We start from the raw sequence: 15,993 nt of genomic DNA, 5'->3' as shown, positions 1-15,993 counted from the left end.
AATTTAGCGTTCCGGTACGATGCCGTGTAGAAACCAAAGGGGTATGGGTTTAATAAAAGCTGCCATACCCCTTCCAGGTTAGCCCGCTATCATCTTAGACTGCATCATCACTTACCACCAGGTGAGATTGCAGTCAAGGGCTAACTTGTATTTGAATAAAAAAAAATAAAAAAATAAACGAACCTGATGTATTTTCTTGAAATTCGGGAGCTGGTCCGCTGCAGGATCACTTTCATTATTGCACGCAGCCACCGCTGCTACCGCAGCTATTAACGAGAGTACGAAAACCTTCATGATGTTTCAATTTGACACAGCTAAAATCTGCCATAGGCCTTTTTATAGCAACTTGTGTTATATACATATTTGTTTAAAGATTGACGACATTGTTTGAAAAAAACTAATGAACTAGCGTTTGTCAGCAACTTTATCTGTTTAAAATGTTTTTTAGATTTTTTTTCTCAAGAGGAAAAAGGAACCTTTTTAGAATCACTTTGTTGTCTGTGTGTCTGTCCGTCGTGCGTGTCAAGAAAACCTATAGGGTACTTCCCTAGACGTTTTTATAGCAACTTGAGTTATACATATTTGTTAAAGATTGACGACATTGTTTGAAAAAAACTAATGAACTAGCGTTTGTCAGCAACTTTATCTGTTTAAAATGTTTTTTAGATTTTTTTACCTCAAGAGGAAAAAGGAACCCTTTTAGAATCACTTTGTTGTCTGTCTGTCTGTCCGTCGTGCGTGTCAAGAAAACCTATAGGGTACTTCCCTAGACCTTTTTATAGCAACTTGAGTTATACATATTTGTTTAAAGATTGACGACGTTGTATGAAAAAAACTAATGAACTAGCTCTTGTCAGCAACTTAATCTGTTTAAAATGTTTTTTAGATTTTTTTACCTCAAGAGGAAAAAGGAACCCTTTTAGAATCACTTTGTTGTCTGTCTGTCTGTCCGTCGTGCGTGTCAAGAAAACCTATAGGGTACTTCCCTAGAATCATGCAGGTAGGTATGTCTTATAGCACAAGTAAAGGAAAAATCCGAAAACCGTGAATTTGTGGTTATACAGTACCTTCTAAAACGTATTTTTGTTTATTTTTATGCATACTATTTTTTTAATTTATCGTGCAAAATGTCGAAAAAGTTACTTGACTAGGTACGAAACCGGGTGCACGAGTCTGACTCGCACTTGGCCGGTTTTTAGGGTTCCGTAGCCAAATGGCAAAAAACGGTACCCTTATAGATTCGTCATGTCTGTCTGTCTGAGTTTGTTGTGGGCTCTTCTCAGACCTGGGCGCGTTTGGAACCCTCGTAGCTTTAGTTTTAAGTTTGCGTAATAATTATCACTACTATAATACCTTACAAATCCAACATCTGACCATCAAAAAGAGTAATTTATTACCTATTTTGAATAAATCATTTGACTTTAACTTTGACTTTGTCCGTCTGTCTGTCCGTCTGTCCGTCCGTATGTCACAGCCACTTTTCTCCGAAACTATAAGATATACTAAACTGTTGAAACTTGGTAAGTAGATGTATTCTGTAAACCGCATTAAGATTTTTACACAAAAATAGAAAAAAAAACAATAAATTTTGGGGTTCCCCATACTTAGAACTGAAACTCAAAAATATTTTTAGGGTTCCGTACCTCAAAAGGAAAAACGGAACCCTTATAGGATCACTTTGTTGTCTGTCGGTCTGTCTGTCTGTCTGTCTGTCTGTCAAGAAACCTACAGGGTACTTCCCGTTGACCTAGAATCATGAAATTTGGGAAAAAATCTGAAAACCGTGAATTTAGGGATAGATCACAAATTGTGGTCATGAACTAATAATTAGTTTTTTCAATATTTGAAGTAAGGTAACTATATCAAGTGGGGTATCATATGAAAGGGCTTTATTTGTGGATTCTAAAACAGATTTTTATTTGTTTTTAAGCATCATAGTTTTTGAACTATCGAGCAAAATGTCGAAAAAATAGGACTTTTGTACGGAGCCCTCGTTGCGCGAGCCCGACTCGCACTTGGCCGGTTTTTTTCTATCAAACCCATATGTGTGGGGGTATCTATGGATAGGTCTTATGAATGTGGGCTCGTGCCTACTCATTTGATACAGTATCAGATACGTTACATGCTACACGGCTAGGTGAGTAGGTACTTACCCTGCTTAAGAGAGAGTGCTCTATTCTAACTTCTCTCCGTGGATACATCACTATTCATATTATAAATGTGAAAGTATGTTTGTTTGTTGGTTTATTAGTTTGCTGGATTGTTAGTTTGTTGGTTTATCCTTTAACCACACTCGCGAAACGTTTTCGCATTTTTGTAAACCTGGAAATTGGAGAGTGATATTGGCTATTTTTATCCCGGAAAATTAAAGATTTCCCACGGGATTTTCAAAAACCTAAATCCACGCGGACGAAGTCGCGAGCATCAGCTAGTAGTCTATAAAATAAAAATAAACTTCAGTTAATTTCCGAACATACAGACAATGAGCTTTCTCGTATCAGTATTTGAGTGCTTCAATAACAGATAAGTTATTATTTGATTTGATTACATTATTTGACATTTTCTCTCTTCAAACGTCCTTTGTCTTTATCCACTTGTGCAACCATCGATATTTTTTTCAATTTTTCATATTTTCTTTCTAAAATGTTCGTGTAGGTATACGAGGTATATTCAAATAATATTATGTATCTTTACCTACTTGAAATGAAATGACCAACCACTTTCTCGACGATTTTTGCACATCAAATACTTATATTTTTAATCGGAGGAAGCTTTACCTCATAATATAAATATAAACAACTTAAAACATTATTTTATTTTTATTTAACGAAATTAAAACTATTTTATTTATCCTCCTGATTTTTTGGATTTTCCGGGATAAATAGTAGCCTCTAGCCTCTAGCGTTCCCCGTTAGTTCTCTCTTTTCATCGTGAAAAGCTAGCAGACAAAGAGACAGACACGCTTTGCGCACTTAATAATAGCACGGATTTACAGATTCAGGTTTATTTATTCTGGTAATTTGTATTAAAATAGGTACCCAATAAGTTCTATAAAAGAAAATTAATCCTTTTTTTTTTAATTGAAAATGTTACTGTAAATAGTAGTAACATACTGTAAGAATCATGCCCGCGTGAAATGGTGCCAAAAATACTGGCTGCATTTCTGCGCTGGACTGTTTACTTTATCCTAAATTGAAACTAACAAAATATGTAAATAAATTAAAACAGAAATAGCCTATGTCACTCATGAATGATGTAGCTAGGGAATTTTTTTTCAAAATCGATTTAGTTGTTCCAGAAATTACCGCCTACAAATTAAAACTAAAATAAATAAAATCTCAAGCCTCATTGTGATCACCAAGCTCTAAAGCGAGGTATTATTGTACTAAGATGCTGGCAATATAATGTAACACTAGTTTTTGTTTTTTTTTTTTTTTTATTCAGATACAAGTTAGCCCTTGACTGCAATCTCACCTGGTAGTAAGTGATGATGCAGTCTAAGATGATAGCGGGCTAACCTGGAAGGGGTATGGCAGTTTTTATTAAACCCATACCCCTTTGGTTTCTACACGGCATCGTACCGGAACGCTAAATCGCTTGGCGGCACGGCTTTGCCGGTAGGGTGGTTACTAGCCACGGCCGAAGCCTCCCACCAGACCAGACCAGAAATTTAGAAATTATAAAATTCCAAACCCCTGCCAGGAATCGAACCCGGGACCTCCCACTATTAAGACCACAGCGCTCACCACTGCGCCAGGGAGGTCGTCAAATAAAAGTTCAGGTTAAAATAAAATTACTATAGTTTGATTTTTAATTCCGTGGAATTCTGACGTTTCTTAATGTTACCAGAGATAAAACAATTCCCACAAAGAAGAAACCTTTAAATATTGTACATAGGTAAATTTAAGTACATAAATCAATTGCCGCATGTATGTAAGATCATCACTTGAGAACAAATCAACCGATTTGGCTGATTTTTTGTTGTTTTCTTAAAGAACAAGGTTTTTGTGAAAGAATTTCTTAAAAAATCCTGAATCATAATCTAAGCGTGTACTTATAGGCACATCAAGATGATTAAAATTAAAAGGAACTAAAAGTAAACTTAGAAATGTTCAACATATAAGTCAAGATTACATCCTCAAATAAACCGATCCCATTGCTGCCAGTTTCCACTTTCCACTGTTAAAGATTGCACCCTATTTTAGTGCGAAGTTATATCTTAGGGCTTTTTATATTGATAGGGATTTAATGTAATTTGGGGTAAAATCGAACTTCAGGTGGTGGTCATACTGTTTTTCATACAAATAACTCCCCTGATGTATAAAAATGACAACGTCAGAATTCCACCGAATTAAAAATCAGAGTATAGAGTATAATTAGCCAAACCATCGACATAGGAGGTAACTACGAAGTAGTAAAGAGTAGGTCTTGTAGGTGCATAAAATTTCTTTGAGCCAAACATCAGGCTAGATCATCTGTCGTAGTCAGTCATAGTTCAATTATCATCTGTCATAGTTCAATCAACCCGAAGAGCACTCAAGACTCACCTTGCTCAATGGCCTGATTGCTCAGCACCAACAATTAGATGATTTTAATATTTAGTACGCGTGAATTCAATGAACTATATTTATGCGATTTGCGTTGCTGTAAAGTGTAAGCATACCGAGGATATTGTTTTATATTTTATAAATCATTAAATCAATAAATGAATCAATTATAAACATAGCTTTAGAGTCCCCGCAGGCCACAAACTTTTTATCGGCCGATAGTTTGGTCGGTTTCTTAATCAGTATGAAGATGTATGTAAGTGCGCAAATTATAACGATTTTTTTAACGCTGGGAAATGCGTTTACGCATCCCCCCCCTCCTGGAAGCCAGCCAGCTAACCAGCCAGCCAACCAACTGGAGGGAAGGTATGTAGGACTCGCCGGCCGAGAGGCGACCGGAATACCTACTAAAACCCAGCGGCAATACTGCACGTCGCCTGGTGACTGGGTCACGGGAACGCCGAAGCAAACCACCGCGACCCAGTCAGCGACATCCGCCGAGGCGGACCCTCCACCGGGGACCCCGATCACGAGGTCCCCACACCGCACGTCCGAGGCGCACCGACCAGTGCGTGCGCCTCCCGACCCGGGGACGGGGCGACAACTGTACACTCCGTGCACGTCGCCCGCGTCCCAGCCTCCGCCTCGTCCGCTCTGCCCTCTGCTAGTCACAGGGACACGCGGAGAAACCTTCCCCCTGCTAGGTCTTTAGCCATGGATAACAATGTCCCGGAAGAAAGATTGTTAGCCATGTTACCGGGGTGCACCGGCCCGAATACTACTCTTCCCCTCGGATGACCGATGCATCCAAAACGGTCCAGCAGCACCCAGGCACTCTGGGAGGTAACCTGGCTGGCACCCCAAATTATAACGATTACATCTTCATACTGATTTAGAAACCGACCAAACTATCGGCCGATAAAAAGTTTGTGGTCTGCGGGGACTCTAAAAAATATTTTTAGACCTGGCTTTTGGAACACTCTTTAGTTTTAAGCTTGGACGAATTTCGTCCAAAGTTTTAAGTTAACGCTAAATTATTATAATTAGATCCCTACCTCACCTATTTGACTTTACCAATTTATCTGTTCAGGTGACAGTGTTGCTAGTGCAGAATTTACTGAGGTTCACCGAGAAAAAATAGAATTAATTTTTTTTCAACATAGCAAAGATTCAATGTAGCCTATCTATATTGCAAATTGCAATATTAGCTGATTAGCGTGACTTTGCTCGTGGATTTTGAAAAGGCGCCTGACGCGACTCCAGTTGCAATTTTCCCCACCTGAATACATAAGTTGATGGCACTTGTACATAGTTCTTGACAATACATCATCGATATAAAAACTTTCATGCATGCTCTCAACAATGTAGAACAAAAGAGGAGACCTTGAGTTGGTTTGCAACAATGTCAACAATATGGAATAACTATTTAGTTAATAATGAGGTAAAAACATATATTTATCTTTGCTCAAGTGTGTGGATTATGTTTACAGGGTAAAAACGACAGAGAAAGCCAACGCGGTAAAACTTACATTCGTGTAGATTACGCCGCCGAAAGTAATGTACATCTGCCTTTAGAATGACATTTCGGCTTTGTAGAGCGTTGTCTCTGTCACTCACACCTATATGACTTTTTTTATTTTTTTTTATTCAGATACAAGTTAGCCCTTGACTGCAATCTCACCTGATGGTAAGTGATGATGCAGTCTAAGATGATAGCGGGCTAACCTGGAAGGGGTATGGCAGTTTTTATTAAACCCATACCCCTTTGGTTTCTACACGGCATCGTACCGGAACGCTAAATCGCTTGGCGGCACGGCTTTGCCGGAAGGGTGGTAACTAGCCACGGCCGAAGCCTCCCACCAGACCAGACCAGAAATTTAGAAATTATAAAATTCCACACCCCTGCCAGGAATCGAACCCGGGACCTCCCACTAATAAGACCGCAGCGCTCACCACTGCGCCAGGGAGGTCGTCAAAAACCTCGTCGTTTGTCGGTCTCAACGACAGAGACAGTGCTCTACAAATTTGCTATTTTATTCTAAAAGTCGATGTACATTACTTTTGGCCGCGTACTGAACAAGAAACTAGGCTTAGGGCAATTAGGCACTGCGTCTGCATCCGATACATTTGTAAAACCGCGGGAAAATACGTTCCGAAGTAGTCATAGAACTATTTGTATGGTAGCTCTTACGCACTAGCTCCGACTTCCGTCATCCGAGTTCTCTTCGTCATCCGTCAGAATATTTCGGATGTGCCTCGGATTCAAATCGGACGTACGACGTAGCTATATGTCAAAGAAGTCCACAGAATAGCTTGGATTTCGATCAGAGATAAAAAGCTGAGAGAAAAAGCTGTGGTACCCTAGTGGTTAGGACGTCCCCCTTCTAATCGGAGGTCGGGGGTTCGATCCCGGGCACGCACCTCTAACTTTTCAGAGTCATGTGCGTTTTAATTAATTAAATGTCACTTGCTTTAACGGTGAAGGAAAACATCGTGAGGAAACCTGCATGCCTGAGAGTTCTCCATAATGTTCTCAAAGGTGTGTGAAGTCTACCAATCCGCACATGGCCAGCGTGGTAGACTATGGCCAAAACCCTTGCTGCTCTGTAGTGAGCCGGTGATGGGTTAATCATGATGATGATGCTGATGATGGATTAGAGATTTGATTAGTGCGTAAGCAATGTCCGAGTTCGATCCCAATTTTTGTATAAGTATCCGTATTTTCACGGTCTCAAAAAAACTCAAAAAAGCAAAGCTGTGTTTTAGTTGTAAACAACTTGATAGTTAGAGCACAGCTCGTGTGGGCGTTGGTTTTATTTTTCCTGTAAAATATTCGTAAACATAGATTGACCATGGTTTTCTTGACAAATACGACGGTCAAACGGATAGACGAACAGACAAGAAAGTGATCCTATAAGGATTCCTTTTTCCTTTTTGAAGTACGGAACCCTAAAAACCATTCCGGTCACTTCTTTTCAAGGATATTTGCGGTGTGGACTTGGATAATACATTGGACAACACACTTGCTCATAAAGCGGTTCTAATTTCCCCGCAATTAGGCACATAATTGACACCTATAATCATACTGTGACTTTTCATTGCTATTATTCACAAGTGAGTATTGTTTTTAGGGTTCCGTACCTCAAAAGGAGAAATGGAACCCTTATAGGATCACTTTGTTGTCTGTCTGTCTGTATCCTATAAGAACATATAAGTATAAGTTGAACTTACGCGAGTGTTAAAATGTAAAGTAAAAGTAAAATTTTATTAACTAGCAGTTGCTCGCGACTTCGTCCGCGTAAAATTTCTGGATTCCGGCCATGAGATCTGAAATTTTCCCGCTGCAAAAGGCCTCACTTACCTACTCACTCAGTCTCTAACTTCAAAAACATAGGATTTTCATATAACTTTTCAACCCCCATTTCACCCCCTTAGGGGAAGAATTTAGTTAGATCCTTTCTTATCTGATACCTACCCCTTAGAAAGAACCTACGTTTTAAATTTCAAGTAAAAACAACAGTAGTTAAAAAATTTCCAAAAAAACTTTTCCCCCTAATTTACCACCCTTAAGGGGGAATTTCCTAAATTGACTTATACAGATTTTTATCATTTAAAGCCAACAACCTAAATGTCGATTTTCATGTCTCTAACTTCAAAAACATAGGACTTTCATACAACCTTCTACCCCCGCCTTTCACACCCTTAGGGGGGGAATTCAACAAAACCGTTTCTTAGCTGACACCTACGTCCTTGACAGAACCTACCTTCCAAATTTCAAGTTTGTAGGCAATAGTTCCTGAGATTTCGTGATTAGTCAGTCAGTCAGTCAGTCAGTGAGTGAGTGGTATTTCTCTTTTATATGTTTAGATAGATAGAAGAAGAAGATTGCATACCATAGCAAATTAAATAATTATTAGGTACAAGACAGTTTTGTACAATAGGCGGCCATATCGCATAACTGGGGCCTCCTTTAAGCAACCTTAAGGTAGAGGATATAAAGTCAAAGTCAAGTCTATGTGTATTGAAAACATCTAGCAACCTTATATGAGTAGATACACACTTGTTATAGATAACAAAAGAATGTTAATGACAACATTTTCTACAAAAGTAGAATAATATAAAAAACCATTAAAAAACCATATGGCGTTAGATATAAATTGCCAAATTGTTTTTTTCCCCCGATTCTTGCAGCTGTTTTTATCAAGTGACATATCGAACTATGCTTGCATTAACATCAATTCTGCTAGCTATGGCTACTGCTTCAAGAGCTGGAAATATTTCTACGTCTTTTAGCAAGCATGATCCCGTTGCAGATCAAATTGAACTTTTTAAGGAGAAATATGCGGTAAGAGGGTTCAAATTCTAACCGTCAAGAGCACACATCATTTTGAAATGGTGTGTGCCAAGTGCGAGTCAGGCTCGCAGACTGAGGGTTCCGTACTACGGTCGTATTTTTTCGACATTTTGCACGATAATTCAAAAACTATGATGCATAAAAAGAAATAAAAATCTGTTTTAGAATGCACAAGTAAAGCCCTTTCATATGATACCCCACTTGATATAGTATCTTAATTCGAATATTGAAAATACTAATTATTAGTTCAAGACCACAATTTAATTTTTTTTGTGTGATCTAACCCTAAATTCACGGTTTTCAGATTTTTCCCCTAAAGCCAGCTATAAGACCCACCTACCTGCCAAATTTCATGATTCTAGGTCAACGGGAAGTACCCTGTAGGTTTCTTGACAGACAGACAGACAACAAAGTGAGCCTATAAGGGTTCCGTTTTTCCTTTTGAGGTACGGAACCCTAAAAATAAATAAAAGTTATTTATTAAGTACTAGCTTATGCTCGCGACTACGTCCGCGTGGACTACATAAATTTCAACCCCCTATTAATTCACCCCCTTAGGGGTTGAATTTTTAAAAATCCTTTCTAAACGGATGCCTACGTCGTAATAGCTATCTGCATGCCAAATTTTAGCCCGATCCGTCCAGTAGTTTGAGCTGTGCGTTGATAGCGTGCCTTTTCCTTTTATATATTAAGACTAGGTAATGCCCGCGACTTCATCCAGGTGGGTTTAGCTTTTTATCAATAAAAATCCCATGGGAACACTTTGATTTTCCGGTATAAGAGTAACCTAGATCCGTCCCCGGGATGTACTTACTCTGTACCAGGTTTTTTCAAAATCGATTAACTGTTGAGCCGTGAAAAGCTAGCAGACAGACAGACACATTTTCACATTTATGATATTATACATATACTAGAGTATGCCGAGAACTGGTACACGTGATTTAGGTTTTTTAAAAATCTCGTGGGATCCCTTATCTTCCGGGATAAAAGTTGTCAATTTCCAGGATGCAAGCTACCTCAGTACCTACCAAATTTTATATGATGGGAACTATTTGATTTTCCGGGTTAAAAAGTAGCCTGTGCCCAGTGGCGTGCACAGTGTTTGAAGCCAGGGTATGCATTAGTCAGGTAGGCTATTTACTGGCAGGTCGAAATGAAAAATATGCATTGAGCTATTACAACGGGTAAGCAGTGCATTTATGCCTCTATGACCTGCACGCCACTGCCTGTGCCTACCCGGGATATAAGCTACTCGTAACTCTGTACCTCATCAAAATCGATGGAACTGTTCGGCCGTGAAAAGCTAACAGATAGATATAATATTAGTATGGATAGTATGGTAGTATGGGTATGGATAATGGATAGGTACGAGAAAGAAAATGTCTTCTTGTTAATATTATTTTATTTACTAACCATATTTAAACGCATTTCATCTTAATTTCAGGATCCTATTGGAATTATGACAACCAGTAGCGGAGCGCCAATCTCTTACAGCGACGCAACAAATTCGTTGAATTCAGTTCTAACGAATAACGATTATTTTATAGATAGTTTAACTCACTTTAACCGGGAAAGAATCCCAGAAAGAGTGGTTCACGACAAGGGCGGAGGAGCTTTTGGTTATTTTGAAGTCACTCAAGACATACACGATATTTGTAAAGCTGAAATGTTAAGCAAAATAGGAAAGAAAACTCCCGTTGCAGTTCGTTTTTCGTCCTTAACACCTGAGAAAGGAGGTAGCGATGTATTAAGAGAGGCTCGAGGTTTTGCAGTTAAATTCTATACAAAAGACGGGAATTTTGATATAGTAGGATTAAATATTCCAATATTTACTATAAAAGATCCACTTAAATTCCCCAACTTTGCTCACGCGGTAAAGCGTAATCCGTCAACCAATCTCAGAGATTCTAAAACTTTTTGGGACTTTACTACATTAAACCCTGAGAGTTTTTTTCATCTTTTATTTCAATTCGGAGATCGTGGGATTCCTGCTAGTTATGTGAATATGCCTGGCTTTAGTATTCATACTTATCAAGTTGAAAACGAACACGGAGAAAAACATTTTGTTAGATTTCATTTCATACCTGATGCTGGAATAAAAAATTTAACGACAGAGGAAGCCAGAAAAATCGCGGCTGAAGATCTTGATTATTTTAATAGAATTTTGTACAGAGCTATTGCAAATGGTGAGTTTCCTAGCTGGACAGTCAGCGTTCAGGTGTTAACTATGAAAGATGTTAAAAAATCTCGGTACGACGTGTTTGACGTCACAAGACTAATTTCTTTGAAAAAACATCCTTTAAAAGAAGTGGGTAAGCTGATACTAGATAAGAATCCTAAAAATTTCTTTGCCGAAATAGAGCAGTTGGCTTTTTGTCCCGGAAATTTGGTCCCTGGTATCCTCGGAGATCCAAGTAAGTTTTTTGAAGCACGTCGTTTCTTGTATAAGGATGCTCAAAATTACCGTTTGGGTGCCAACTTCAATAAAATATCTGTAAACTGTCCTTATCGCACCAAAACACTAACATATAATAGAGACGGAGCCGCTCCAGTCAAAGACAATGGAGGAGATATTTCGAATTACTATCCAAACTCATTTAACGGCCCAGTTCCGTATACGAATACTCATAAGTCTGGACTAATTAGCATAGTTGAAAACCCAGAACCAAATAATTTCGAGCAAGCAACTGAATTGTATGTAAACGAAATTACCAGTGATGAACGAAGTCGATTAGTTACTAATATAGTTTCCACTTTGAAATTAAGTACAGTAGTAACTCAGACAAGAGCAGTGGACATTTTTAAAAGAATTCACCCAGATCTAGGTCGTCGAGTAGCGCAAGGGTTGAAAGAAAATCATATGTTATTGGATTCAGTATGATTATAAAAAACTATATAGGTAGTACAAGACCGAACATTATTTAAACTGGCTCCAAAAATATTACTATAGAACTACATTAACTCTTGTATACATAATATATTGGGTAATAAATTAAATTATTTTTTACTTTTTAGTGTTTGTGGTTATTGAAGTTGGTTTTTTATTTTTTTGAATTTTTTTATACATATAAATATATAACGCACAGCAATACACACAAACGAATACAGTGTGTCCAGGTAGTTTAATGCTATTTGAACAGGGCAGTGTTACAATATTATCAATAATTATTCTACATGTTCCGTCGGTTGTGGGTTTATCAATAGAAATCGATTAGTTACATGTTGAAAATGTAAGTAAACAAAGTACTTAATCTTAATTTTCTTTCATTTTTTGTGGTAGAGTCTAGAGTTCGAGACGTAACATAAGCGACACTAGTTGTTCTGCAATCTGCATGAAATAAATGAAACATGAATTTTTGAATTGTTTTTCTATGTTAATCGTATGCCTATTTATAAATGCCTGATAATGTTGAATTTGTCGCTTTCAAGACTTACAATTATGCAGCAACCTGTTATGGATAAGAAAATACAACAATAACACTAATTTCCATGAAAATGGTTTTGATATAAAAAGTGTACGTCAATATAAGCCGATTAATTTATTTTAGTCTGCTATTAGTGTACAATCTTTTTAGTAAATTACATACCTACTACATGACTACATAAGCAAAATGCTTATAATAATATCAATTCTGCTAGTAACTGCTTTTGGCGGGATAAGTGGAAACAGAAATATGTCTATGAAGAATTTAGACCCCGTTGCGGATCAAATTGTCTTGGTCAAGGAGAGATATGCGGTAAGAAGATTCAAAATTTCAATAGCTTACAATGTTATTGATTTTATTCGATTTTAAAATCACCAAATAACTTTTATCAGAGGAATAAATTTGACGTTTTGACCAGTGGTGCAGCCAGTGGTGACTATTTAATATTTTGATAATTCAAATCTAGTAACACCTTCAGAACTACGAGACACTAACTATTATGTTTTGTTTCACTCACACTTATGTGATGCTAGTGAGCAAAAATTGAATAAGATATACGTAAACTCAGTTTTTATTTTAATCAGAGTACCATGTGTCATTCATAGTTCCGTGAAACTGCCAAAACCTCATATTTATTCCTCAGATAAAAGTTATTTGACGATTGAAAATTCGGGCTTAAATATACTTTAGATTGCTCAGAGCTAGTGAAATCCTACAGGGCTCATATTATCACTACCCCCATTATAAATGTGAAAGTGTGTTTGTTTGTTGGTTTGTTGATTTGTTGGTTTGTTCTTCAATCACGTCGCAACGGAGCAACGGATCGACGTGAATTTTTGCATGGGTATAGTTTAAGACCTGAAAATGGACATAGGCTACTTTTTATCCCGGAAAATCAAAGAGTTCCCACGGGATCTAAAAAAAACTAAATCCACGCGTACGGAGTCATGGGCATCAGCTAGTAAAATATAAATTATGAAGTCTGCAGGTGGAGGACAGACACTACGGACACTTATAACTAAATTAATTTTAAAAGGTAATGTAGAGATTAGATATAAATTGTCTTGTATCTAAACTTACACCTATATGGTATGCGACTCCGTGCGATATTAGAAATTGAGCAACATCTAAATTTAAATTAAAACCTAAAATAAAGAGACTCTCCTAGCTCCTCCCCCGATGTATGGAGTGCCGTGACGGTGACGTCAGAACACAGCTGTGCCATCGAAGGTGGTCTCAAGCTAGCAGAAGGCTACACTATAATTTTTCCTGGAGCTGTCAAATTGCCCTAGAGCTGGCACTTAACACACAATATTTAATGATAAAATTCAATCTCTTGCTTAAAAAGAGATCAGGAAAATTTTGCGTGTCGAAACAGTTTAAAACTCTATCATCTCACTTGCAGGGTCCTGTTGGAATTATGACAACCAGTACTGGGGCACCAATATCTTATAAAGACGCAACAAATTCATTGAATACTCCACTAATGTATAACGAAAATTTATTCGAAAGATTAAGTCATCTTAACCGGGAAAGGATTCCAGAAAGAGTGGTTCACGCCAGGGGTGTAGGAGCTTTTGGTTATTTTAAAGTCATTAACGATATACGATATATTTGTAAAGCTGAAATGTTTAGCAAAATAGGAAAAAAAACTCCAGTTGCAGTTCGTTTTTCATCTGTAATAGCCGACAAAGGCGGCACCGATGTCGAAAGGGATGTTCGAGGTTTCGCAGTTAAATTCTATACACAAGAGGGAAATTTCGATATGGTTGGAATTAATTTCCCCATGTTTCTTATGAAAGATCCAGTTAAATTTTCTAATTTTGTTCATGCGATAAAGAGAAATCCGGTCACTAATATTAGGGATTTCAAAACTTTCTGGGACTTTTTTTCATTCACTCCTGAGAGCTTTTCTCAGCTTCTATTACAATTTAGTGATCTTGGAATTCCGGCCAGCTATATTAACATAGCTGGCTTCGGTATTCATACTTATCAAGTTGAAAACGAGCATGGAAAACCACATTTTGTTAGGTTTCATTTCATGCCTAAAGCTGGAATAAAAACTTTAACAACAGAACAAGCCGAAAAAATCGCAGGAGAAGATCCTGATTATTTTAATAGAAATTTATACACAGCTATTGCAAATGGTGAGTGTCCTAGCTGGACAGTCAGCATACAGGTCTTAACTTTGGACGATGTTAAGAAATCTCGCTTCGACGTGTTTGACATTACAAAAATGCTTCCAACAAATAAATATCCTTTAGAAGTAGTGGGTGAACTAACACTAGATAGGAATCCTCAAAATTTCTTTGCTGATGTAGAACAGCTGGCTTTTTGCCCCGGAAATCTGGTCCCTGGTATCCTCGGAGATCCAAGTAAGCTGTTTGAAGCACGTCACTTCGCGTATAAGGATGCTCAGTATTACCGTTTGGGTGCAAACTTTAATAAAATATCTGTAAACTGTCCTTATCGCACCAAAACACTAACATATAATAGAGACGGAGCCGCTCCAGTCAAAGACAATGAGAAAGATATTCCCAATTACTATCCAAATTCATTCAATGGCCCAGTTCCGTATATGAACACACCTAAGTCACGACTAATTAACATTGTTGAAAACCCAGAACCAGATAATTTTGACCAAGCAACTGAATTCTATAAAAATGTGTTGACCAGTGATGAACGAAGTCGATTAATTATTAATATAGTCTCTACTTTGAAATTAAGTACCCCTACGACGCAGGAAAAAGTAGTAGCAATATTTGAAATAATAGATCCAGATCTAGGTCGTCGAGTGGCACAAGGATTGAATTCAAATCAGACATTAGGGCATTATAAAAATGTGTCATTTAATAATGAACCTTTATACAAACAATAGAAATAGTACCATAAGCAATTGGAAAGCTTACATCAAAGTGTTCAAGTTATTTTCAAATGGTTAAAGTGTTTCGGCCATTGTTTATTATGTCAGTCATACATTACAAATAATTAAAATTGACCAACTTATCTCTAGTGTTGTACCGTATACCTACGTTTTTAATAATTGGAATAAAATGTAACATAAGTAGTTTAAAAAATATTGCAATCGATTAGGTTACTGATTCTGAACAAACTTCTTATTTTCTGGTCTCTTGTTAAAATAAAAAAATAAAAATAAAATGTCGAAGTTGGTTGTCTTTTATTTTATGGTCGATGACGTACTTATTAGATAAACAGAGATTCGAATGATTAAGATGCATCCGACGTCCAGAGCTGATTGCATAAATGGCAAGAGAATATTATGCAGAGTGTTGGCGCCAGTGGTAGAAAAAATGAGGTTATAGGCTGGCATGGTATGTATGGGCATGTTGTATAGAAGCAGGCGTTACTCAGCTGAAACAGGTCGAATCTGTATTTTGCAACATGCAGCATGCGAAATGCACCGCCCGCCCTCCCACTGCTAACCATGCAGGAAAAAGCAGCCACTAGGCAAGCAATTGTGCATTGTAAGGTCTACATCTCCTGAGGATGCTCCGGTGTCGGGGCGAAACGTGCGTCGAGTGTGTTTTGGGATTTGTGTGGTGCTGCGTGGTGGTGGTGCGTATTGCTTGCCTAGTGGCTGCTTTTTCCTGCATAGTTAGCAGGGGAGGGCGGGCGGTGCATTTCGCATGCTGCATGTTACATCATT

At 37.8% G+C, this 15,993-nt stretch overlaps 3 protein-coding genes and 1 long non-coding RNA gene across 4 annotated transcripts in view; 2 read left to right on the top strand and 2 right to left on the bottom strand.

Annotated features, from left to right (window-relative positions):
- The window catches only part of LOC138402369 (uncharacterized), a 352,933-nt gene that overhangs the window by 106,777 nt on the left and 230,163 nt on the right, over positions 1-15,993 (bottom strand). The window lies entirely within an intron of this gene.
- LOC117982487 (catalase-like) overlaps positions 1-15,993 on the bottom strand; it is a 30,206-nt gene that overhangs the window by 2,701 nt on the left and 11,512 nt on the right. The gene's annotated exons all lie outside the window — the stretch shown is intronic.
- On the top strand, positions 8,760-12,143 carry LOC117982485 (catalase-like). Its single transcript, XM_034968840.2, has 2 exons — positions 8,760-8,892; positions 10,346-12,143. Exons 1-2 carry the CDS (start codon positions 8,767-8,769, stop codon positions 11,780-11,782), a joined length of 1,563 nt encoding a protein of 520 aa, XP_034824731.2. The 5' UTR covers positions 8,760-8,766; the 3' UTR covers positions 11,783-12,143.
- On the top strand, positions 12,488-15,486 carry LOC117982484 (catalase-like). Its single transcript, XM_034968839.2, has 2 exons — positions 12,488-12,638; positions 13,732-15,486. Exons 1-2 carry the CDS (start codon positions 12,513-12,515, stop codon positions 15,202-15,204), a joined length of 1,599 nt encoding a protein of 532 aa, XP_034824730.2. The 5' UTR covers positions 12,488-12,512; the 3' UTR covers positions 15,205-15,486.

Source organism: Maniola hyperantus, chromosome 5 (genome assembly GCF_902806685.2).
Source record: "Maniola hyperantus chromosome 5, iAphHyp1.2, whole genome shotgun sequence".
Taxonomy (NCBI): domain Eukaryota; kingdom Metazoa; phylum Arthropoda; class Insecta; order Lepidoptera; family Nymphalidae; genus Maniola; species Maniola hyperantus.
This window is presented reverse-complemented; position numbering and strand designations above follow the sequence as displayed.

Excerpts from the sequence above, each read along its gene's own strand:
- LOC117982485 (XM_034968840.2), top strand. The coding sequence starts at position 8,767 with ATGCTTGCATTAACATCAATTCTGCTAGCTATGGCTACTGCTTCAAGA. Across the intron at positions 8,893-10,345 it reads TTTTTAAGGAGAAATATGCG|GATCCTATTGGAATTATGAC; the intron begins GTAAGAGGGTTC and ends TCTTAATTTCAG.
- LOC117982484 (XM_034968839.2), top strand. The coding sequence starts at position 12,513 with ATGCTTATAATAATATCAATTCTGCTAGTAACTGCTTTTGGCGGGATA. Across the intron at positions 12,639-13,731 it reads TGGTCAAGGAGAGATATGCG|GGTCCTGTTGGAATTATGAC; the intron begins GTAAGAAGATTC and ends TCTCACTTGCAG.